We start from the raw sequence: 25,874 nt of genomic DNA, 5'->3' as shown, positions 1-25,874 counted from the left end.
TTCTACAATGTGCCATAGGATTGACTCTAGACCCATCAAGAACAATAAAGTAAAATGACTTAAGTTGAATAAAGTCAGGTCTTCTAATTTTGGATTTGCTTTATACACACACCATACAGTATATTAATATATTTATATTTCTTATAGGAGAAGGATCTCTTGCCGATCATAATCACACATGAACAATGGTGTGTCAGAAGGTTTTTTGGTTTATTAACGGAATGAAAAGATATTTAAACCAATCAGCCGTAACATGAACACACTGACAACAACAACAACAATAATAATAATAATAATAATATATGTACCAGTAAGCTGGTGAAACTGGAATAGCCAATCTAGCCAAAGGCATGTTTATTAATGCTACTGTCTATAATTAAACACATTTGCTATGTACTAGTATGTGTTATTCTAACCGCTTGTGCTTTTTATTTTAATCCATCTGGTTGGTGGCCTTTTTAAATTTTTCTTTATATTAATAATTTCTTTTTATGAATTTTATGACTAATAAATTTTATTTTATTATGCAAAAGCAATAAAATTTCAGCATAAACAATTAATGACATAAATAGTTTTAAACCATGATAAAGACATGCAGAAACAGGGTACCTGTAAAAGCCTGCTCATGCATTCGTCAAGCTGCATGTTTGTGTTTTGTTTAGTAAAATGCAACAAATAGTTCATACATAATACCGCTGCTCTTTTACTTACCAAGAGCTGAAGTTCCTGGTGAAGTTGACAAACTTTCTTCCATTAAGCTTTTGCTTGTTCCAACCTGGCAACTACAAGTCCGTTATGAACTGAACTAAATAATTTTTTAATTGGTAAATGTTTTTCTTGATAAAAGCCACAGGTATGCCTTGTTGAAAGAAATTGGCATAATAAAGTTTTGTGGAGTCATGTCCTAAGGAGCCAGAGCCACCAAGGTGGCACAATGGTCACCTACATGATATTGGCATAATGTTATGCATTGTAATGTTATGCCTGATTGGTGTAAGTTTTAAGCCAAATGCTCTGAGTAAACACAAAGTATGTATGCGTCACGTATATCTGCCACTACATCAAAGAGCATGAGCCATTTGCATGTTTTATACAGTAGGAATGCAGGAAAACTCATTCCTATAGGGGAAGATTTTATTGGCATTCAGCAGCAAACCATAAAAAGCAATTCCATGTAAGGAATGAAGAAGATTCTTGGAAAAGGAGACACAAAAGTCAACAAATTCGAGTAAAAATATCCAGAAACACTAACATTGTGGCTCGTGCTTTTAGTTATAGTGTCACTAGTTTTGCTGGAGTCCCTGCTTGCACTCTGCACACACTGTACATTGTCCTCAACCATTACGTGACAATAAGTACACCTAATAATCTGTGTTTCTCTTTCTATGTCTCCATCTCCTTCTGTCCTCCTCTTTCCCTTTCTCACTCTGTTGAGTTATTCTTCTTCTCTCTGGGCATCCCGGCTTGATCATGATGCTTTACTTCTCATCAGTTGAATGGAACTATTCATAATTTCACTATCCAGTATCATTGGGGAATTGATTCCATTATAAATCTGGTTTTTCTCAAGCTTCTTTCCTCGTTTTGTCTTGGTAAGTTTTCCCTCGCCACAGTTGCATCAAGCTTTCTCATTAGGGAGAAATTCAAAGATTTTATCTATAATCTTTTTCACACCAGTTAAGACAATATCTGTACAATATTTTCATGGATAAAATGCATGCTCCCTGTATATGTAAAATGTAAAGCACTAATTGTAAAGCGTAAATGTTGAACACTTTGCTGATGATGCTGTGTGTGTTGCCATTTTTAATTCATTTGCTAAAGGAGCATTAACAGTCACGTGGTTAACATACGAGCTTTGAACCCACGTCTGTGTTTGTAGTCCTTCATGCATTTCCACATCAGCTCATCTGCCTGAACAAACTTATAACTTACGGGGAGCTGGCATTCTTCGTACTTTTCTTATCTTACTTACTATTAGTATGCTCCAACAGGTGGTGGCTGTCTACTGATACACCAAGTTCTTTTCTGCGGTAAAAGTAATCTGTATCAACATGGACCACTCAAGTCAGAAGAATAAATCAGCCACCAAGAAAAAAATAGCTGTAGTAGGAGGTGGCTTGGTAAGATATTTTTGTCATGTTTCATTGAATAGTAAGTAGTATTTTATAAAGATACATTGGAGTTCTGATTGACCTATTTACTAGAAGATTTTAGTTTTAAAAATTGTTTGCATTTATAAAGAATACATATGCATATGTAAAAATATTGGGTAATTTAACCTATATATACTGGTATTGATATTGATAATAATGATAATAATAATAATCTCTATGTATACATTGCTGCATAATTAGTCCTTGTCCAGATTTTTTTTTTGTAGATTTAAAATACTTATTAATAAAAAATACAATTAATATTGTAAGTATAAACTAGATGTACTAATACAAAATGTGATGTACATAAAGTGTGAAACCGTGGACTACTGTATGTAAAATGTTTTAAAAAATATTATATTATTAATAATTAACTACTATAATTAACATTATAATAGATGTAAAGGAACTTAATGATGATGTCTTTTGAGACATATGACCAACCTGCCTACTTTCTGATTTAGGTTGGTGGCTTAAATGCATGCTTCTTGGCAAAAAGAGGATTTGAGGTTGCAGTTTATGAATCTCGAGAAGGTATTTTTACAGATGTAATTGTTACAAGCAAATAATTTTATAAGTTTAAATAAGTTTATACACATTTGAGTTAGAATGCATTTGTTAACAATTGAGATTTACTGATTAAATACTGTTATTATAATAAAATAATGAAAAGAAATTTCAACGATAATGATTAATTATTATAATTAATATTTTTATTATACTTAATATATAGATTAGTATGGTAAAAGTGTGTTGAATAGTAATGTTTGACTAATTTTAATTCATCAACAGATATTCGCTCTGCCGAAACCGTTAAGGGAAGAAGTATAAATCTAGCCCTCTCCTATAGAGGACGCCAAGCTTTAAAACATGTTGGAATGGAAGACAAGGTATTTCCATACTGACTGTGATAAATATAATACATAGTTTTTTGTTTTTTTATTAAACTGCATACAAATTTTATTATGTTTAAACCTGATAAACAATAAATTGAGCGTCTCTTCCACTCCCAGTAGAAGAAATACTTTTATAATCTGTTAATGTGAACTAAATGTAATCAATAGGTGGTAGAATAAAATAGTTTACATCCATACTTGTTAGATTAAGATCAAAGTTCAATCAAGTATAAATTTCATTCCTTTTATTCCCGTCTTTCTGCAGATTGTTTCCGAAGGTATTCCAATGCGTGCTCGTATGATCCACAACATGAATGGAAAACGTTCTCCTATACCATATGGAAAGAAAGGTCAGGTAGGCCAGCGCCAATATTACTTTGTCACAGTGCAGATTTATCAATCTTCGCATTTATTTGCATTAGGGCATGGTTGATTTCTTAGGGGAAAAAGACTCAGCTAGGGGTGATTTAAAAAAAACAATAAACTAAAGAAACTTCTATTAACAACATTAGTCTTCTCTTATTGATTGGAAAACCTGTCTCTATGTAGCTTAAAAGTCATTAACCTACAGGTAAACCAAGTGAATAAATTTCACATTTTGCAGGCCAGAGTCCAGCAAAGTTTAGTGATTTCACTCATTTAACAAAGAAAATAGTAAACCCTGATGATAACTGCTGAGTTGAATCATTTGGTATTTTTAAGCAGACACTGTTTGTAATCACCCCTGCTTCAAACAGTAGGTTCTGTATTAACAAAGATGTATTCCAGCCAGTTTTGGTCAATTTATGTATTACAGGTTTGTTTTACTTCTTTAATAACATTATAAGTGGCAAGCAAGACCATGGACATGAAAGTAAAATATGTTCTGTTTTGGCATAAAGCGATTTTATTTCATCAAAATGTTTTACCATCCAGATTCTATATGCAATACTATTATATTTATTATGTGCGGATATTAAATGTCAAATTGTTTTTTTTCAGTACATCCTTTCTGTCAGCAGAGCCAACCTCAATAAGGAGCTGCTAATAGGTAATCACACTTATCTGGCAAATCTGTTTTACTGGTGTTATACATTTGTAAAGTAACAAAATTTTTATAAAGGTAAAAAGAAATTACAAATTAAAAAGTGGCAAGTAACACCTTTCTTACCAAAATAAAACTTTGGTACTTACAGTGCCAGTACTTACAGAGGATAACAATAAGCTAACTTGGTGATATATTGTAATAGTAAAAAAGTTTGTGTGACTTATATACCATGATGCAAGGTTATGTTCCTGAAACTTTTGTGGACCTTATTGTCTTTGAATATTGTCTTACTCCAGCGGCTGAAGCATATCCAAACACACAACTGAACTTTAACCACAAACTGCTTGACTGGAGTCCAGAAACCGGGACCATGACCTTTCTTGGGTAAACAGTTTAGAATCAATTCAGAAATCAATGCCATTTAAACATATTATTTGAAGTATTACTGAACATGTATTGGGTCATATCAGTAAAAGAAAAGAAACGAAGGAAAGAACATCAAGACAAACAATATATAAATCTATAAAAACAATATTTTGAAAAGAATGGCTGATTAGGTAAGCTGAATAAAACTGAACAGGTAAGCTGAAATAAAATCAGTAGCAGCATTATATGACCATAATATGACCCAATATATGTTAAGTAATACTTATTTTTGTATTGTGTTATATTTTTATACTAGTTAGTAGTTTTAAAAATGAATCTCCACTTTAATAAGTCAATGTATTATGATGTGGGATGTGGTGGGCTGCTGGATCCAGCCTCACTGTCCTTGACCAGTTATAGGCAGAATCTGTTCATTTGAAGCGTTTTACAACATTTACCTCTAAAGCTTTTTCTTATTTTTTCGTAACTTTCAGCTCCACCTTTTCTTTTTCTCCCTTTTAATTCATGGAAATTGTTATTAATTTGCTCGGAGAAATTTGCTGTATCGAGAAAGGATCAATATCTCTCCCTCCGTAAAATAAAAGTGAAGAGGTGAAGAGGGCGTGTTTCAGAACACAGATGGAATAGACCAAACTAATTAATATTGAGGAAGGGCAATACATCCGCATGCGCGGTAACATAAAACACAAGCTCTTTGTCGGCGGCGCCCGTGCGATCGACGCACTCATTCATATGCGTAAAAAAGAGATGCAATATTATGGTTTCCGTCATTTTTTAAAATATATTTGCGTACTGACTGAGCCGGCCCACATTTGGCAGCGACCCACCGGGAAAACTCCTGGTGCTCCAGATGGCCAGTCCACCACTGCACACACACAAACACAGCGCCTGCGCGCATAAACGGAAACACTTATCTGTCAGGATTCATTTTTACTTTTTTTTGCATGCAAAAGAAAAATCCACTTTTTTCCTTAGCCTGTCGTTATGTGTGCGCGCGCGTAATTTGCTGGTTTACACTCTCTCTCGCCTTTAGTGTGTGTGCGCGTGCGTGTGTGTGTGTTTGTGAACCGGCACGGTATCAAATTATGTGCGCGCACACACACATAACGACAGACCCAAACACACGCACACAGCGCCTGTGCGCATACATGGAAACACTTATCTGTCTGGATTTTTTTCTTCTTTTTTTAAAGGTAAAGTGCAGGTTAATTTGTTTTATTTTTACTTTCAATTTTGTGTTAATTATTTTTATGTATTTATTTTTTGGGCTGTGGAACGCATAATTTCTTATGGGAAAATTAAATTTGGTTTACGAGTGTTTTGGAATATGAGCCCACTTCTGAAATAAATTATGCTCGTAATCCAAGGCTCCACTGTATAGTGTATATAGGTGTTATATATACTGTAGGTGATATAGTGTCTGAAAACTTTTGGCCACTACTGTAAATCTGCTTTGTTTTAAAAGGTGCCCACTCATGCAGAAATTTTATCACATGTTGTAATCTTCAACTGCATTTACTCTGTGTAATAAGTATAACTTCAGTGGAGCTGATGAAACTATTATGCTGTCTGCTTGTTGTAGCCCTGACGGTACTGAAAAGGAGGTCCAGGCAGATCTCATAGTGGGCTGCGATGGTGCCTTCTCCGCCACGAGGAAACAGTTTTTACGGCGCAATCGCTTTGATTACAGCCAGACCTACATTCCACATGGATACCTTGAGCTCACTATGCCTCCAAAAAATGGTGATGTAAGTAACGGAAACCCTCTCAGACCTGTAAAATTTTTAGTCATTGGAAATGAAAAGTAATTTCTACGTAGCTAGGTTTTTATTTATGACTAGCGTTAGTACCCGTTGTTGATGGGTAAAGAGTTTGTAGAAATAGTTAAAAGGTTCAAGCTAAAAATCAGCTCAAATGTTATCAGTGACATTATTATTTCAGGTTGAAGCCCACATACCTGTACATGTCTGCCTGTCTTTCTGTATGACAGAACTCTCTGTATAACTTATTAACACAAAGAAATAAAATTTTTGTAAGCTTTGGTATCTTACGCCTTGTTTTATGCTAAGTTGTAATTATTTTGTCATCAACCAAATACACCCCCTGTTCAGTAATTGGAGAGTGAATCACAGATAAAAAAATCGAATAAGGTTTAAGTTTGGTTTTAATACAACTTCAGGATGTTAAAATTTACTTGTATCACTTCAGCACTGTTATTTCAGCTTTAAAAATATTTAATTAATATTAATTAAAATATCTGTTCTAATATTTAATGTTTGTTTACTTTGAGCAAGGAGTTTATTTTTAAAGTAGATTATTAAATCTGGCACATAACTATGCATAACATCACTTTTACTCAACATTTTTTATTTCACTTTTTTATGCAAGTTAAAATTCAGGCAGATATCTGCAAAAGTTGCATAAAATTCTGTCCAGCGGTTGATTTAAGACGTGCCCACTGTTTGACACACGCACAGTATACTGTGAAAACTTGCGGTTTATAATCTGTCACAAAATTGCTCATTTAATTACGTTTATGGTGCAGGTTTAACTTTTGACAAATACTTAAGGAATGGCAACGTTTCATTCAATTCTGTACAACCGGTTTTGCGTGATGCTGTGACAAAATCTTTCTGGACAGACATACAGACCGAAATTTTACAGACTGGTTTTGGGTCCTCCAAGATATGAAATTATGTAGAGATAGAAAGAGCGAGTTAGGACCAACTTAAATATGGCGTTATATTCCTGCCACAATTCTGAGCGCGTGGTTTGACATTTTGAAAGCAAACAATGCACTCTATGCGCGTGCAATCTCTCCACTGCGCACTCAACAGCTTGATTCTGCGCGTGCAATGTCTCCCCTCCTCGCTCAACATTTCCTCCGCGCACGCGCGATTTCTCGATTCTGTGTACGCTCGTTCAACTTTGTGTTACAAAACTGCCACAAAACTAGCCAATCAGAGACTTCCACACACTACTTCTGATTGGCTGTTCCTTCTCTATCAGCTGGCAATATCGACCGCATAACGCATACTATAATTTATATAGTGCTTTTAAAATGCTCATTGTCTCAAAGCAGCTTTACAAAATCAAAAGAAAGAAAAAAAAAATAGATATAATTATATACAAATGAAAAGAAATTATATAAGGGAAGCAATGTAAATAAAGTTGTTTTGGTTATAAATATTATAAACAAATATTATAGTATTCATTTTTTTATTTGATGAAGTATTAGTAAATGCCAGTTTTGTTTGCCCATTGTGCGTTTTTATTTACGTATCTAATTATTCATATAGCTTATTGTTAGACTACATCGACTAAAATTCAAATCGGACAACTTGGTAGCTTTACTTATACACCTTTATTTACAACGCTTCCGTTAAGCGGGCGATAGTAGTGCCACTTGATTGGAGGAGAAACAACCAATCAGTAGTAGTGTGTGGAAGTCTGTGATTGGCTGGTTTTGTGGCAGTTTCGTAACACTGGACAATGTTGAGTAAGCGTACAGGCAGAGTCGAGTGCGCACAGAAAATAAATGTTGCCCGCGCGTGAAGGCAGAGTCGAGCGCGCGCGGAGAACATGTTGAGCGAGCAGGAGAGACACTGCACGCGCAGAATCGAGCTGTTGAGCGCGCCGTGGAGACATTGCACGCGCATAAAGTGCATTGTCTGCTCTCAAAATGTCAAACCACGCGCTCAGAATTGTGGCAGGAATATAACGCCATACCTAAACAGAAATTAAACAAAACCTTTCCTTTATTTATATAAATGGCTTAAATAACACTTGTGTGGTCCTTTACAACTTCAACTGACATCATAAAAAACATTAGATTTTAATATGGGGTTGTTTATTCCTAAAAGGTAAGCTAAACCATGTGGGGTAAAATATGAATATCCTATAAGTCAGCAACAGTGAGAACCACCTTTAGGAACAATAACATGAAAGTAAAAAATATATCTTTACTCATTAATCAGTCTCGTATCATTTTTGGCAAATCTTTATGACATTACTTCAGTTCACTGATGTTTGAGGGCACTTAAACTTACACCACTATTAAGGCCCTGCCTTCATCTCATTGGGTTTTTGGTCTGAGTTTTGACCTGTCCATTCCAAAACCCTAATTTGATCTCAGAGTAAAACACTTTCGAAGAGAGCCTCAAATAAGCTCAAGGTTTGCTATTAATCAATGCTAACAAACAAAACTTTGACAGAAATCTCAAAGCAATCAGGTGAACTACAAATCATGCAATCTTAATACATGGTCATCCATCTTTATGATAAGTACTGGATATCGATAACTTCTGACACCAAATGTAGTTATAAAATTATCACTGTTATACAGTTTATCCTACTTATTTTTGCTTTTATTTTCAGTTTGCAATGGAACCCAATTTTCTTCATATCTGGCCCAGGAACACATTTATGATGATTGCTCTCCCAAACATGGTAAGTGTTAATTATATTAATCACATTTGGAAAATTTTACACTCTTTCATATAAAGTGACTTCATGTTTCATAACTTTTCAACTTTTATTATTAGTTGAATAAGGGTTTCTAAAAGAAGGTAGATGTTTAAGTAGCATAGACAAAGATTTGTGAAGGAAATGTCATTGTTATAGAGGTTTTTAACTTAATCCTGATAATCAGATGATGTCATGAATAAGTTTGAGCAATATTAAAAATACTCTTTATATAGAACATTTATTACATAAGAAAATATATGCTTGTCATAAACCAACATTCTTGCTGAAGGGTTCTTGGTTTCTCAAGTGATCAACATCATTATACAATGATAGGTATTTATGATAATTCTGTCGATAGTGTTACAAACCTGCAAGATTAATTAATTCATTCACTATAGTAATAGTTTATCATTTTTGGTTATGACGTTTTCTTTACAGTTACATGTATATCATTTGGCAGAATCCCCTATTCAGAGCAACTTATAGATAATACAGTTAAGGACTTTAATTAAGGGCCCAGCAGGGGTAGCTTGGTGGTGCTGGGGTTTAAATCTATGATCAGTTGTCCAACATCTTAAGCTCTGAGCTACAGCACCCCAGCCCCAAAAGGGCCCACATTTTAATTTGTTTTATCAACAAATCTTAAATAAAAAAAAACAATATAATGCATTGGTCTAGCTTCTTGATTCTACATTATCTAGTTATTTTTTTGAAAGACCATGTTTCTTCTATTTGTTTTTTTTTGTAAACATGCACTTAAGAGTCTGGGTTCAACTCTCTTCTTGGGGTCTGTGCTCTCCTCCTTGTACTCCGGTTTCCTCCCACAATCCAAATACAAGCAGATTACTCAAATTTGTGTGCCCGTAGTGTATGAATGCATGTGTGAATGTTGACCAGAGATCCTACCACAATCATAAAAAATGGAAATTAACACAATGGTCACCATTTACATTCACGGTCCCTAGTTGGACTACAAATGTTTCAAGATGGATGAATGAATAGATGAACTTTTTTGGAGTTCCTTTTCATTTTGAGATAAGATCTTATCAAGATCACATTAATATGTATGCACAACAAACTAGACATCCCTGTGTATGAACTGGAGAAACAATAACGCATTAGGGCGAGCACATTGACATTTATCAAAATAAAACAAAAATAATACATATCAGTTTATATAATGCGAACAGTTTTGAGCATCCAACTGCAATGTGCAATAAATTTAGAACAGGACATGCTGTGTATGCTACAGTATATTTATAGTCTTTACCGCAATCTAAGATCTCAGAGTGTTAATTTGTGTTTTAAAGGACAAGACCTTTACCTGCACACTCTTCATGCCATTTGAGAAATATGACACGATTACCACGGGCGATGAGCTAATGAACTTCTTTCAGAAATATTTCCCAGATTCCATCGCACTCTTCGGAGCGTAAGAAATGTTCACTCTCTCTTCTTTATTCCCGGTCTGAATTGTGATTCTGTACTGTATATCAGGCTGTAATTCCAAGCATGCTGTCTAAAAAGTGTGAAATTGCTGGTGAGAAAATGTACAGCCTGCAGTTATGAGATTTTAATTGGCAAAGAACAGGGTGCTTCAGGTGCATTTGAAGATATGGAAGGTGTTGATGTTTAGGTTTTTTTCAATTTCCTCCTGAAATGCAAGGTTTGAATTCTGGCCATTAAAGCCAGGTAGTTTTAAACCCATCACAAGTAACTACTCTCTGTTTGAAAAAAGAAATTATTAAAGGCAAGATGCTGTATTTTACATTGAAATCATCATTTACAATTTGTATCAGAATATGGCATTGGAAGTTTGTTAAAATACATTTTTGTGCTAATATTATAAATGTATTGTTTTTAAATAATTACAGGTAAAAGAAATTCCACCCAATTTTTTTAATTGTATGTTCTTTAATTCAATATTGACTCATAGCTCATAGGAGCTGCGCACAGTGGGCTTCACTCAAGAATATTTTGGTAGAGCTGTGTGTAAAAAGTCTTTGTTGTCCAAACTAAATTAAACATTACTGCCAGATTTATAAAAGTTTCAGTAACTTTGATTTTCTTGGCACTCATGTGTATATTTATAAATGCCAGTCATCAATATGTGACGTATTTACATCACAAATGATTTGCATAATTTCAATGATTCTAAGACAATTCTATAAAACAATGAAATACTGATACTTTTAGGTCATTAGTATGAAATGACCATGTTTATTTTGTTTATATAATTTGTGTGCATTTACTATAAAAACATGTTAAAATATTAAAATTTTTATGAAAAATACATATATAATTAAACCAGTTTTTTAAGAGCCAGAGTGATAGAGTATAACCACACACTTGCTCTTTTTTATACAATGTATGAAACGTCTCAGTGCAGTTATATTAATTATAAGCAGTCTTGCAGTGCTGAAGCAGTGAGAGCTCATGCAGTTGTGGCTTTTCGTTGCTGGACAGGTGTTCAAGACCCACTACTGTTGAGTCCTTTGGCAAGACCCTGAATCCTGAACCCCATACAACCCAGCCACTGCCTACAATGCAATCCCAAGCCCATTTAGAAAATGAGAAAGGGGATCCAGCATAAAAGAAGTGCTGGATCTTGCAGATTCAATGATCTAATTTGGTAACCCATAGGATAAAAAGCGACAAGGGACAAAGCCCAAGAGAATAAAATGTTAATATTTGAAGCATGTCTTATGGAAATGTATACATGGAGATTTTATTGGTTACATGGATAGGACACCACATTTCTTATGTAAATGTTCCTGCAAATGACTTTTAAGGCCTAAATAAGGCCACATTTTATTAAAAGAAGAAAACTAACAAATTAACTCCTAATATGTTTTGAATTTGTCACTTATGGCACCATATTAATTTATAATGATGTTTCTCTGTAGAAGTGACATTTAAAACTTGTCCAAATTATAGAAGCAATGCAAATTTGGCCAACAAGCAGTGTGCAACCTTTAAAGTGTTTCTTAAAACTGTGTTTTCATGCGCATTATTAAAATAAATTTGATTAGAACATAGAAGTCCTAGAACACCTCTAACTGCTGTTTATTGTATGTTTCAGTGATGCTCTAAAGAGGGACTATTTCCGACTGCCTCCTCAGGCCTTGGTATCAGTAAAGTGCTCTCCTTACCATTTGGATAATAAATGTGTCTTAATGGGGGATGCCGCTCATGCTGTGGTGCCATTTTATGGCCAGGGCATGAATGCAGTGAGTATAAATTAGAATAGTGAGACATATGAGGCCATAATTATGGATTTATGATACTTCATCATCTACTATACATAAAACATGCAATTGTTCATTGTACAGTGTAAAAGTTGTTTAAATTATGAACCATAGTCTGAAAAAGCATTTTATTCTACATATAGATTTTCTGTGCTTATATTTTTTTACATAGTTTTTTCAGAATTTTATCAAAATGTTATAATAGTGCCAAAACAAAAACATAAAAATACAGTAGAACCTTCTTTCCTGTCAACAGGCCATATACAACACAAAATTAACATGACAAAAAAGTCTCAAATAGCTACTTTAAGTAACACGAATGGCTATCATTCTACAACAGAGACACCAGTAAGCTCTTACTGTCCGAGTTATTCTTTATTTTTCTCCTTTGTGTCTTAGGGCTTTGAGGACTGTCTTGTTTTTGATGAACTTCTGGATCAGTTTAATGAAGACATTTGTAAGTCTGTTTTGCTGTGTGATTTAATGCTTGCTAATGATTACAAATAACAATAAATAACCCTTAGTTAGCATTATTAGTATATTTAATAATGAATAATAATAATTAATGATTAATGTTAATTAGCATTTTAACCATAGGTGTAAATGACATCACCTGTTGACAGGAATAAAATGCAATGTTGTTTAAATATGCTTTTTATTTATTTATTTTTTAAAGCTGCTGTTCTCCCGGAGTACTCACGGGTCCGTGTACCTGATGACCAAGCCATAGCTGATTTGGCAATGTACAACTATATAGAGGTAATTTCTTTTATCCAAACATACCCATAGTGAAACCCATAAACACAGGTAGTACAGATTGGTCTTATTATTATTATTATTTATAATAAAAATTATATTAATAATTAATTTGTTCTGGTTCTGGGTGTACATATTCTTCTACTAAAATGGACAGTAATTGGAATATCAATTTGTTTTTTTTACGTCTTAGATGCGAGCACATGTGAATTCCAAGTACTTTCTGTTCCGTAAATATCTGGACAACGCACTCCATTTCATCATGCCGAGGACAATAATCCCATTGTACACAATGGTATCCCCTTGTTGCTTATTTTTCTCTTTTTTGAAAATGATAGGTCGGTTTTAATGAAGAACCTTAGAGTTGATTTACTTTCAGGTGACCTTCACCCGAACCCGCTATCATGAAGCAGTGATCCGTTGGCAGTGGCAGAACAAGGTGAACTCCGAACCATTCCCGTGTGTGTGTGTGTGTGTTGTTTGCTTGTTTGTTTCTTTATTTGGGTTGAGGAGAGAGGACAGGGGAGATGGAGAGGCAGGTAGTGTTGACACAGCTTTTGTTGCTACAGCCACAAATTCTCATTATCACTGTGGGATTCTCAAACACTATTTCTGAGAAATATGTAGACGGTGAACTGAACCTGTCAGCACCTGTGTCTACGCAATTAGAAAGTCTGAGAGGAAAACCTTCTTTTAACTTGTTCTTCAGCTGCCATTTGCCTTAGATGAACAAACTTCTCTGCCCTCTTTACTAAACCCAAGTACAATTTACAAAAGTCCATTAAAAAACAAAAGAAAACATTTGCTTAAAACGACGAGCCAATAGAACAAAGCCTTTATCTCATATAATTGAATTGTAATCTCATAATGAAAAAAAAAATTATACATCATAAAAAAAAGAATGGCATACTTTATGGCATAAAGATGGTTCTTGTTTTATGCAGGTAATCACTCGGGGCCTGGTGCTTTTTGGGACGGGGTCTGCATTGGGAGTGACTTATCTGCTAATCAGATACATTCCCAAAAAGCCAAGCATTACTGTGGAGCAGCTGTGGAGCCGATTTGTTAACCACAACTGGTTTCATAAAGTAAGCTTCCATAAATGGATGTAGAAGATATTTCAGGATGCCCTAGTCATTCTCAACACATTTTTTGGTCATCCCAGTTACAGTGAATGCTTTCAAATGCTGTGACAACCTTAACCTCATTAAAGTTGACTTGAAGCAATTCACTGGTGCTAAGCCTGTGATTAAAGTCAAGAGGGCCAGCTTGGGTTTAATTTGACTAAGGAAAAGTTATTCTAATTACAAAAGGTAATTATAAATCATTATTAAACATAATTAAAGAAATAAAGGCATAATGTTTAAACCTCACATCTTCAGAACGTAAAAAAGATTAAAGTTCTTATTCTAAGGTAAAATTCATATTACAGACCTGCTCAATGTCATTGTAAAATTACTTGCAATTACTCATGCATTGCTCAGGTTCTAGAGCAATGCTTGAGTAATATGCCTGATCAGTTAGACTATATTGCCAATATCATTCACTCGTCTGTTTTGACATGCATTTGAACTTGGGAAACATCGAATTCTTAATCCATAGAGTTTCAGTCAAGTTCCTTTACACCAAACTCGCTTATCCATGTCATTATGGATCTTGTTTTGTGCACTGGTGCGCAGTCATGTTGCAACTGGTGTGGGGTTGTTTTTTAGTCATTGGGCTCGGCCCCTTAGTTCCAATGAAAGGAACTCTTAATGCTTTAGCATACCAAGACATTTTGGACAATTTCATACTCCTGTTGCACCAGTACACAACATCATATTAAATCCTATAGAGTAATAATTGGATGTTACTCAAGTTCAAATGCATTTGAAGGCAGATGAGCGAATATTTTTGTCAATATAGTATATACACTGGAATTTAATTAAGGAATTACTTTTTGCATAAAAGTCATGCCAATTAAAATATATTTTAAAGGTTACACTATCCATTTCAATCTAAACAACAGATTCTATCATTTTCATCAATTTATTATAGTATTTCTGTTGTTTTTCACTGTCTGAAATACATTTTACAGAATTTAGTAGGTGCCCTTATCCAAAATGACTTTCAGGAGTGAGACTGTTATATGTTAAATGAACAATACATTTCCTAATGCCCAAATAGTTTATATATATGTTTGCTGCATACTGTATGATCTGTATTGTATTCCCCTCATGGACTAAAAATGAAACACCTTAACATCTCTGCCTGATCATTTTTACTTTTGCATGGTCATTCTGTAAGCAACAATTTAGCCAGATCTCAGATTTCCTTACATCTAAATTTCTCCTTTTTCTTCTACGGATATCTCATTGTAGGTAAATGGAAGGTCATTTCATGATTTCTGCACATGACCTGAGAATCCAGCAAATAAATTGTATTGGTCTGTGCAGCCTAGTAAAATTGTACTTTTTCTATTGAAAAATAATTTCTACGTTTTCCACCACCAATACCATATATTCCGCTAATCTAATGTGCTGGTGAAGAAATCACTGACCTTTTTTTTGGTGCTTTTTAATAAGTCACATTAGTAAGTCCTCTTGCAAAATGTAACAGTATCCTATAATTAAATTAGGAATTAAATAATTCAATATATGATTTGAAAAAAAAAAACAGAGCTGTGAATCATATACAGTACTGACTAAAAAAACCAATTAAGTATGAGAAGTGTTGAGTACTGTGGTTCTTTAAGGCCATAATGAAGCTACATATAAATACTCAGTCAATAAAATACTCAACAGTTATACAAGCAGTATTAATGTTGAATGTGAATACATTTTTACCATAACACTCAGTTGACAGGGGAACTTTCACACATGTAGCGGCACAGGGCTTCACTGTGTATATAAGGCAAAACAAGAAAGTATGACAGCATGGCAAAAAATCTGAATTTTTTGCATCACTGCGATTTTGTGAAACTACATAAACACCTCCCTAAAAGTACAGCAAATCTGAGGTGGGATTTTATATATATACATACACACGTGTATGTGTGTATATATATATATATATATATATATATATATATATATATATATATATATATTAAAAAATTGGGCACTGGTGGCTCAGTGGTAGGTATTTCGCCTGCCATGCGGAAGGACTGGGTGCTCTAGGATTAGTGGACTTTTTGTTTCAAAGCTCTTCCAACATGAAGACCAGAGAGCTGAGAAAAGAGGAAACATTGCACAAGCATACCCAATATAACAATATAAAAAAAGTCATGAAAAAGATAGTATAGTATAAGCATAGTATAAGATTTGAAGAGAACTCAAAAACAACAGTGTCTACAACTTCCACATGGCAGAGGTGATGGTATCACAAGCCACTGTTTAAAAATTTCAGGGCCAGAAATCTAAAAGCCATACCACCAGATGCAATCCACTTAACAGCAGTAAGAATCAAAAGGCCAACCTTCACTTTTATCAAAGTAACCTAAAGATCAAAGTGTTGGAGAAAGAATCTACGTGACTTTTAATCACTTTCAAATATTAAACTGCAAATGAAATCGAGGGTACTGGACAGAGATTTTTCTTGTAAAATCTGACTGAAAACAAGGTGATAGCAAACAACCAGGCAGGTCATGTGTTTCCTCTGAAATGCGATGACAGCCTGCTGAACGTACCATCAGGTGGCTGATTGAAACACTTAGAGTGCTATCCACAGGTATTAATACATCTTGCACTCTAATAGATGTGAAAATGCAAGTTTGTCATCCCACCTCTTGAGAGCATGAACTGTCCGCTCTCTAGACTCACCCCGGATGACTACTCGTAATCTCTGCATGATAAGGCAGACACTTTTCTCTTACTTCACTCAGCCCATGCATGTAAATTTCACTAACAATGAATCAGATATGTCTGGGACTGATTGTCAGGTTACCGGTCATGGCCGATCAAGCTGACACCTGGCTGATTCTAGGTATTTGATGTTTGATGGGTGCAACTTTAATATTCATAAATTGATCTCAAACCCACATGTTTTTAAAGTTTGGCAAAAAAACTACAAAAAAGCCTTTTCGTACCAATACTTTGTGGTGGACTCAAAGGGGTTTTACTTGAATCACGTTGATCTCTGATGACTCACGACATTTGTGGTCCAAAGGATCTGTGTCATTGCTGCCAATGATGAAAACGATGGAAGAGGAGTTGAAGGTCACTCTTTTCTTAGGCCTGTCGTCACGGCTTTGTGACATCATGATTGGGCGTACAGGGTGGCTGGAGTAGGTCAGCGGGTGGTCCTTAATGATGCACTGAAGGTGGGCCAGACGGGAGCAAAGCAACTTTAAAACACAACGCCGAAACTAGGAAACAATACAAATACACAAGCAGAGGGTGAAGAGATGTTACACACGTCTGCACAACTCTCTTTTTTATTCAGTGAATCATGATATACTAGTGTAGATACTAAATATACTATATTTACTGTGTGTATCATTGTATTTTACCATGCTGTGAGTGCTAACTCAATATCTCAAGAACTGATCTAACGTGTAGTGTCTATTCTCTTCACCTTCTTGCTCATGAAGCCATATATAATGGGGTTATAAACGATGCTGGACTTGGCAAAGAATGAGGGGATGATGGCAGCAGTGGGCGAGACGGCATTCTGCTTGCCAAAAGCTACCAGCATGGAGACCACGGCATAAGGTGTCCAGCACACAAGATAACAGGATATCATCAGCAGGAACATGGCTGCTAACTTCTTCTCATAGCGCAGGACCTTAATGATTTGCACCGTTTGCATATCCTCAATGGAGCGCAACTAGAGGGGAAAAAATGGAGAGAAAGCAGAACCATTTAATTTTATAAATAACTGTTTCACTGAAAGTACACAAGACTATACAATGTTTAACATTTTCCCTGAAGTAGCTTGATGACATTGAGGCCTGTCTTGGAAATTTGGAAAATATGCTTAAAAAATGTAACAAATGTTTCTGATTACTCATATAGTGCAAAGCAAACATAACTTACAATATTTGATATCTAAAATTGTCAAAATATAGACACAGCTTACAGAAAAGGTAGATTAGCTATGAAGTGACATGAGGAGAAAAGATGTAGACATTATTACATTATTCCCAGGTGATCACCCACATTCCTAACAGTGCATTTTTAAATGGCAGAAGTGCTTGTAGAGTACCATCTAGCAAAATTATTTAATTTTTGTGTCACACTTCCATTTTGAATTAACTAACCACTGCACTAGGAAACACACATTAATGATTAGAGTTGATTCCTAGAGGTGAATTGTAAAAAACAAACAAACAAAATAATACTTAGGTCAAACAAAGTTCTGGATAGGAGACCAGCAGCCTTTAAGTACCTCCAAAACTGACTGCAAAACTCAGTGCCCATTTAAAAAAAAAAAAAAGTGGCTTGGAGCAGCTTTGCTGGAGGTTTTAAAAAGCTGAAAACTAACTGGTGTTGGTTAAAATGTCTCGGTGTCTCGCAAGATCATATCTTAGATGCTCATCTTTATAAATTTAAAGTGAACAAGAGAGCATACTTAACGGGGCAAGATGAGCTATCACCAGGATGTACTGTTCTTTGAACTCCTTTATCCAGGACAACATAACGAGAACATTACAGTGCATCATCAAAGTGATTAATGAATATACAGTAAATATAAAAAAAGTATGAACTTCTAAATCTTTTGTATTTGCATTTTTGTTTAACTTTGGCATATATATGCTTATTTTAATTCACATTCATTCTAATGACTTTATGTAAAACAAAAATAAAATTCTGGTCACAAAAACAAAGTTTAAGAGGGGGGAAATCTAGGCCACCAGTAGGTGGCATTATAGTATTATATAAAAGAGTAGGTCAAAGTTTAGTAGGGCGAATGTCACTTTATTTCTGTCTGCAGGGAAAAAGGATGCATTAATTAATGTACACTAAGAATGAATTTTCCTGTGCACAAGTGTATTTTTAATAGTTGCTATTTGCTCCTGTATTCACTCATGCTTGGTGATACGTTTTTCCTCTTATGTGGCTCACGTTCAGCTTCAGAGACCATTTGGATCCTGACATTTTCTGTAAGCTATTAAGACATTTTCTAAGTGCACTTTAATCAGGCAGACAAACTCTTCAGCTCAGTGAGAATTGCTGAGTGTCTATGCTTGGATAATCTGTGAAATGTCAGAATAACTGAAACTATGCATGGAGTGAGCAGGATTGCTTTTAAATATGACCTGCTATCTCGTGTTCATGAGTACACAAGGGCATGGGTGCAAGAATGGCTCTGACCCAGTGGAAGATCTGCACTGACATAAATACAGCTGAAGGGGGGTTTAGAATCAATATAAATTCAGTAAAATTAGATGTAAAGCTTCAACTTCAAAACATATCAAAATTAATAGATTTAGATCTGAATAAAACTGATTCTGTCTATAGCATACACATTATTAATGTAAATAGGGACATTCTCTGCAATAAGCAGAATACTAATTAGTCACAATGCAGTGTTTCTACCCAAGTTACAGTATACCTTAAATATACTTTTTTTATGGCATATTATTTTTTTCTCCAGGAATATATAAGAAAACATGTATTTTTTAGGTCTCACAGTTTCTATTCCTGCTTACAATGTAAAAGGTCTTTGTGGACACAATGCACATACTTTGTGGAAGTATGTGCACACCTGAGCATCAAGTCCATGTATGGGCCTTCTCCAAACATTTGCCAAAAAGGTGGGCAAACACAATTGTCTAAGTATCTTATTACACTGTAACATTAAACAAACCTGTCCTATCATGGGCACAATGCGAGATCAATAAAAGCATGCTTTGCCAATGTTGAGGTGACTGTTGAGTTATGAAGAAACATATGACCAATTAAATAGATTAAACAATATGCCATTCATAATGTATATCAAAGAAAAACAGATCATTTCACTCCACTGGAGCTTTTTTCTTACCTTGTGCACAGTAAACAGAATGTTCCCATAGCAGTAGGCCATGACCCCCACAGGAACGAAGAAGCAGGCAAGGAGAAAGAAAATGATGAAGGAGGCATCATTGGGGTCTTTAGAGGCCCAGTCCAAAGAGCAGCCCAGTTGGTGGATCTCTAGTGTGTACCTGTTCCAGCCCAGGAGAGGAGCACCAGTCCATGCAAGTGAATAGAGCCAGATATGCGTGATGGCTCTCCAGGCCCAGGGGAAGTCAATGACCTTGGCATGCACCACTCGAATGTAGCGTTCATATGCCAGGGCGCATAAAGTCATCATGGACACGATGCCTGAAAGTAACAAAGAAAGGCCAGAAGAGGTTCAGCAAAAAACTGATGCCTGATCAGATGCTGAAAGCCTTTGTGTTGCATGCAAGACTTCAATTGTTTGCTTGATCTCTAATTTTGCAATAAAACTCATGAACAGCATTTATGGTCCTTTTGGTTTGGATTACCATTGAAAGTTCTATACAGGCAGGCCCTAGCTAAAAAAAATCAAGAGAGGTTGATTTCAATTTCCTTAAGCATTTTAGGAACATGTAACTGTATTCTTAAAAAATACGGCTAATGAAGACTCCACTGTCATCGGCATTGTTTGGAAAGTCTATTCTAAGAACTCTCAAGGAACCCTGCATTGTATACTGCACTGGGTCCCAGTAATCCATCCATAAATCTAATGACCTATAAAACACCAAAACGTTTGGATACAGTACTTGCAACTGTCACTGGCATGCTTATTAAGGATCTATATTTACATCCAGATTTCTCTATTCCTGTCTAAAGACAATATCAGATGTTAAACGCTGTATATGCTAAAACTAAAAAGAATGCGTCTGAGCTTTCTAACTTTCTATTGTTGTCATGGTGTTTAGATTGCTTTTCCTGGCCAATCAATAAATGGAAAAAGTTTTTTTTTTGTTGTTGTTTGTCTGTTTTTGTTAGCTCATAATTCAAATTTTCTAGAGCGTTTCAATTTTGAAAATTTTTTGAGTGATTGGTTTAAGAATAACATTAAAGCTTCTACTGAGATCTAGCAGTGGCATGTTTACATGTGCCACTGCTATAAGACTAAGTGCAAATCCTTGCCTTCCATTAATGCAGCCGTGACCCAAATCTAGGTTATTCACAGACGGTCTCCTGTCTGTGAATCTCCTTCCATAGCTATTACCATGATATGCTGGATTCGGTCTCCTACACAGTTCTTCAAGAACATCAACTGATTTGCAGAGGCAGATTTAAAATTTACAGTTAAGACAGTGAGATATTTTTCTACATGCACCTTTTTACAATGACCTATTTACCCAGATATGTATAAATCGTATGTGGACGAGACAGTAAACATGCTCTTTTAGTAAATAGAGCATTGTGTATGTATGGTTGGTTAAACTATATATATATATATATATATATATATATATATATATATATATGGAAGCCAGTGTGGCAATGCATGAATTGCCACATGAAAGGATCACGATACATACAGTAATTCAAACAAATTTTCTTGTTCATGAGAGTGATTAGAAGACGACCAGACTGGTATGTGCTGACAGTCTACAGTCAGATAAGCACTCTACAACAGTCAGCACATACCAGTGACAACTGGTCATGATAGTACACAGGAGGCTAAAATATTTATCTGTCAATAGCTCAATAAGTAAACTATTAGAGCTTTGCAATGTATTGTATCACAAGGTCATCAGCGTCATAATAAGAATGATGTTGACACATTATCCTGGTCATCCTGCTACATGTTGAGTGTAGCTAAACATACACTGCCATGTCTGGGTCAAGTTATATTTGCTCAGCAGTGGTCCTGTGGTGGCGTTCGCTGACAGTACTCACTGGCATCATTTGGACTAAATGAATTTAATTTAAATCCTTAGTTGTATACATGACACATACATATACGACTGACCTGTACACTCTTTGAAAATATGAATTTTCAGAGAGTACCAACCTGAAATATTCCTTGTTGCAGTTGTACCTTTAGTATGTTTATTTCAGTTTAAAGCTTTGAAAACAATTACAGTCCAATTATGTTCCTTTACTAGATCATTCACTTACTTACATTATCTATACCACTTTATCATGTATACAGGGTAGTAGAGGGAGTGGAGCCTATCCCAGGTGACTTAGGGCAGGAGGTAGGGTACACCCTGGACGGGGTGGCAAAAGCTCACACGCAGTTTAGTCATGTCAGTTGATCCCTGAGTTGTACACATAGTAATATTTAGTTTAACCACCTTTAGCTTTGATGGTGGCCAATTCATGTGTAAAAAAGATTCCTCATGCCACCAGAACCACAATTTTATCATTTGATTCTTGGAATATTCTCAATCACTGACTCACTCATCGTATATACCATTTTATCCTGCGCTGAGGGGGCAAGGTGGTCCAGGAACCTACAGTAAGGGCACAAGCGGGTGTATGTCTTAGACAGGGTGCCAATCCATCGAAGGGTTACAAGCAATTTGGGAATGCCAATTAGCCTAATCTGCCTGTCTTTGGACAGTGGAAGGAAACCGGAGCACCCAGGGGAAACGCACTAAAAACATGCAAACCAGAGACAGAAATCGAACCCGGATCCTGGAGGGGCGAGGCGACAGTGCGAACCACATTGCCACCCTGTCGCCTCCTGTGCTGTGATAAAGTAAAGAAACGTATCCACATGTCCAGGTCAGAAATCCAGAAAGACATAAAGAGTTTAGCAATTTGACATTTTTTCTTTATGGTTTTTGGTTCTGACATGCTCTGACCTGTGAGTAGATCTCATCACAGTGTATCCTCCAAAATCGAACTAAACACCACATGCTAGACGAAGACTGACCGAACAGATTGTTGCTGAAGCCGTCCCAGACACATATAGTGGTGTCCCACACCCATCCCCGCTCCAGACACGAGACCAGGGTGAAGTTGGTCCCGAACGCCGACACCAGCAGGTCGCTCACACTGATGTTCACCAGCAGCAAGTTACTGGGCGTCCGCAGCTTCTTAAACTTGTAGTAAAGTGCGACGACGAGAAGATTGCTGCAGAAACCCAACACGCCGATGGTCCCGATGGTGAAGGCGAGAAGTTTGTACGTTCCGACCGGGAACATCGAGGCGTCTGAGCGCAGCCGAGTCCCGGTGTCGTTTAGAGGAGACATCGCATGAATACTTCAGCATCTGCCATTCTAATGGACGCATAACCTAGCACTGTGTGTGTGTGTGTGTGTGTGTGTGTGAAACTGTCCTTCATCGCGGGCTCAGTGTCTTCTGGTTATAGTGCAGTTGCGCGCGACCTGCACGTGCTGATGCACGCGCGCGGCTCATTTACACGACCTACCCTACACACCACACGCGCGCGCGCGCGAGCGACAGCGCGACCACGACTTATTTGCATTATTATTTTGCATTGTTATTTTCACACCTGGACACTACAGTCATCAATCAATCATAAGCTTAAATTAACAACAGTATGCATTGAAGGTAATTTCAGGTAATGTAGGACACTTTTTTGGTAAACCCTCTTTACTTGACCCAGAAATTGTATTTATTTATTTTAATATAATTTCATGTGTTAATATAATTATAATGTTTTATAAGCTGGCAGCACAGTGGCACTTCAAGGTTCAGGGATCGAATCCTGTGCGCGTGGACTTTGCATGTTCTCCCCAGTGCTGGTGGGTTTACTCCCACATGCAGTCCAAAGATTAGGTTATTGGCATTTCCAAATTCCCTGTACTGTGTGTGTGTGTGTGTGTGTGTGTGCCCAGTGATAGATTGGCACCTTGTGCTCTAAGACGTGCCCATGACCCTGTATACAGGATAAAGCGATATAGACGAAGAGTGAGTTTTATAAGCTGCACCAATTTAAACAGAAGATGATGTGGGACATCCTAAGAGATTACTTTACCACTTTGCAGTAACTGCACAATCTTATTGTATTTATTGTTTACTACTCAGTGCCAAGTTTGTTTACACCTAGAATTTTCAATCATGGTTTTTAATGCTAATCAAATTATATTGTACATTTTCAAAATGGTCTTTTCTTTCATTGCAGATGTCACATTAAGAGTTAGAATAACAACCATTAATCATATTTTGGTAATATAAATATTTCTAATTATGAATACTAATTATGTTCAGACAGTATTATCTACTTAAGTATTTTTGAAATAAATTGAAATTTTTAAAATTATGTTTCTTTTAGGAAGACAATGTTGCGTAGTGGCTAGGTCTCACACCTCCGGGGTTGGGGGTTCGATTTCTACCTTTGGGTCTGTCTGCGTGGAAGTCGCATTTTCTCCCAGTGGGTGAGTTTTCTCCGGTTTATCTGGTTTCCTCCCAAAGATATGCACAGTAGGCTAATTGCCATTTTCAAACTGCTTGTAGTGTGTGAGTAAATGTATTCGTGCTTGTGCACTGTGACTGATTGGCACCCTGTCCAGGGTAAAACCCACCTTGTGCCCCAAATCCCTTAGGATGAGTTCCAGGCCTCCTGCAACCCTGAACAGAATAGGTGGTACACAGAATGAACGAAAGAGCGAGTGTTTTCCTTTAATGGAGATGTAATATGTAAAAGTGGAATATTACAGTACCTAACTAGAATAATAAGAAGGAAAGTAGATAACACATTGTTAGTATTTTGGCAATACCTAATTTTATTCACATTCATGAACTACTAATCATGTGATCAGTATAACTGTTATTTAATAGTTTATTAAATAATGAACTGCAGTGTAATGCTGTAATATACTGCAGTGCAATGCTACTATTCATTCTTAATATATATTATTAAATTAATTTCCAACTCTGTAGTCAGTTGGAATATTGTTGCCAGTTTTACTCACTTTATACCGCTTTATCCTGTGTACAAGGTCATGTAAGCACAGCATAAATCAATGTCCCACATCACCTGATCAATACTGTCCCATTTTATAAAACTGATTCAGGTTATGTGGGATAGAGCATTAAAATGTTTTATAAAAACAAGTTTTAACAAAAAGATAACACAGTTTATGATGATCCATTGCAAGAAAAAGACACTTTCACATTTGGAAAAAGTATACTTTAATACATAATTGTTAATATTTATTCTGCTCAGTTGTTCACATTGTAGAAATTCAGGTATTTTCTCTACTCTCACACACCAAGCTCATACAGTGTGTGATATTTAGTTAATTATTTGCATCAGGAATGATGGAGCAGACGAACCACAATCCACATGGTGTTCCCAGCACTGGAATTGAATCATTCGTTATACACCTAGTGACTACTTTATTCTTCACACTGACCATCCTCCTTTCAACACTCATTTTCTTTTTTTATCAGATATAGCCTTACTGTACTTATCCATCAGTGTGCAAGGACCATTGCCGATGACACATTATAAGAAGGGTGAATTATTCTTGGTCCAGCAAGAAAACTTCTTAATAATGGCATCTCAGTGGGTGTTATGCCAGCCAATTTATTAGACACACCAATCTTGCTGATTCACATTATCATATTAGAAATTCCTATTATACTAATCCATTTTTTTTTCCTGTATAAAAGTGTGTTAATCCTCCTACAGAAGTTCACTTTTGTTAGCTGAATACTGTGATTCACAGACTACTCTCTAGTGTTGGTGAAGTGTTAAAATACCAAAAAAAATCCCAACTCTTGGTATTGCACCACTATGATGTCCATCAACCACCCAAATGAGGCCCTGTGATGGATATGATAATACACGAAGACAGTTTTATGGAAAACACTGACACATTCTGTGGCTGCAAATTAGGTGACCTTTTTTCTCATGACTTTTAATGTCACAGGATATTACTGGAATAGCTTTTAGTATTGCATATAACCTTTAGCACACCTTTGGTTTGTATTTGAAATGGATTGAGGAGTTACGAAATGGGAAAAGAAATTTTTTTTTTTATTGCACACAAGATCTTGCACACCAGACATTAGTTTCT

General features: G+C 35.9%; 2 protein-coding genes across 2 annotated transcripts; one reads left to right on the top strand and one right to left on the bottom strand.

Moving 5' to 3' along the window:
- The first annotated feature begins 1,889 nt into the window (after positions 1-1,889).
- Positions 1,890-15,180, top strand: LOC128529105 (kynurenine 3-monooxygenase). The gene is made up of 15 exons (XM_053502441.1): positions 1,890-2,123; positions 2,621-2,690; positions 2,949-3,046; positions 3,318-3,407; positions 4,034-4,082; positions 4,376-4,463; positions 6,049-6,214; positions 8,844-8,915; positions 10,244-10,365; positions 12,016-12,163; positions 12,581-12,638; positions 12,858-12,940; positions 13,131-13,232; positions 13,317-13,376; positions 13,882-15,180. The coding sequence occupies exons 1-15, from the start codon at positions 2,055-2,057 to the stop codon at positions 14,047-14,049; spliced, it is 1,443 nt and encodes a 480-aa protein (XP_053358416.1). The 5' UTR covers positions 1,890-2,054; the 3' UTR covers positions 14,050-15,180.
- Positions 15,181-16,973: 1,793 nt separating this feature from the next.
- On the bottom strand, positions 16,974-23,088 carry opn3 (opsin 3). Its single transcript, XM_053502436.1, has 4 exons — positions 22,760-23,088; positions 19,901-20,220; positions 17,492-17,743; positions 16,974-17,282 (listed from the first exon to the last, which is right to left on the bottom strand). The coding sequence occupies exons 1-4, from the start codon at positions 23,076-23,078 to the stop codon at positions 17,022-17,024; spliced, it is 1,152 nt and encodes a 383-aa protein (XP_053358411.1). The 5' UTR covers positions 23,079-23,088; the 3' UTR covers positions 16,974-17,021.
- Between the last annotated feature and the right edge of the window lie 2,786 nt (positions 23,089-25,874).

The sequence above is a fragment of the Clarias gariepinus genome, chromosome 8, assembly GCF_024256425.1.
Source record: "Clarias gariepinus isolate MV-2021 ecotype Netherlands chromosome 8, CGAR_prim_01v2, whole genome shotgun sequence".
Lineage (NCBI taxonomy): Eukaryota > Metazoa > Chordata > Actinopteri > Siluriformes > Clariidae > Clarias > Clarias gariepinus.
Note: the sequence above shows the minus strand (reverse complement) of the source record. Positions and strands in the feature narration are given on the sequence as shown.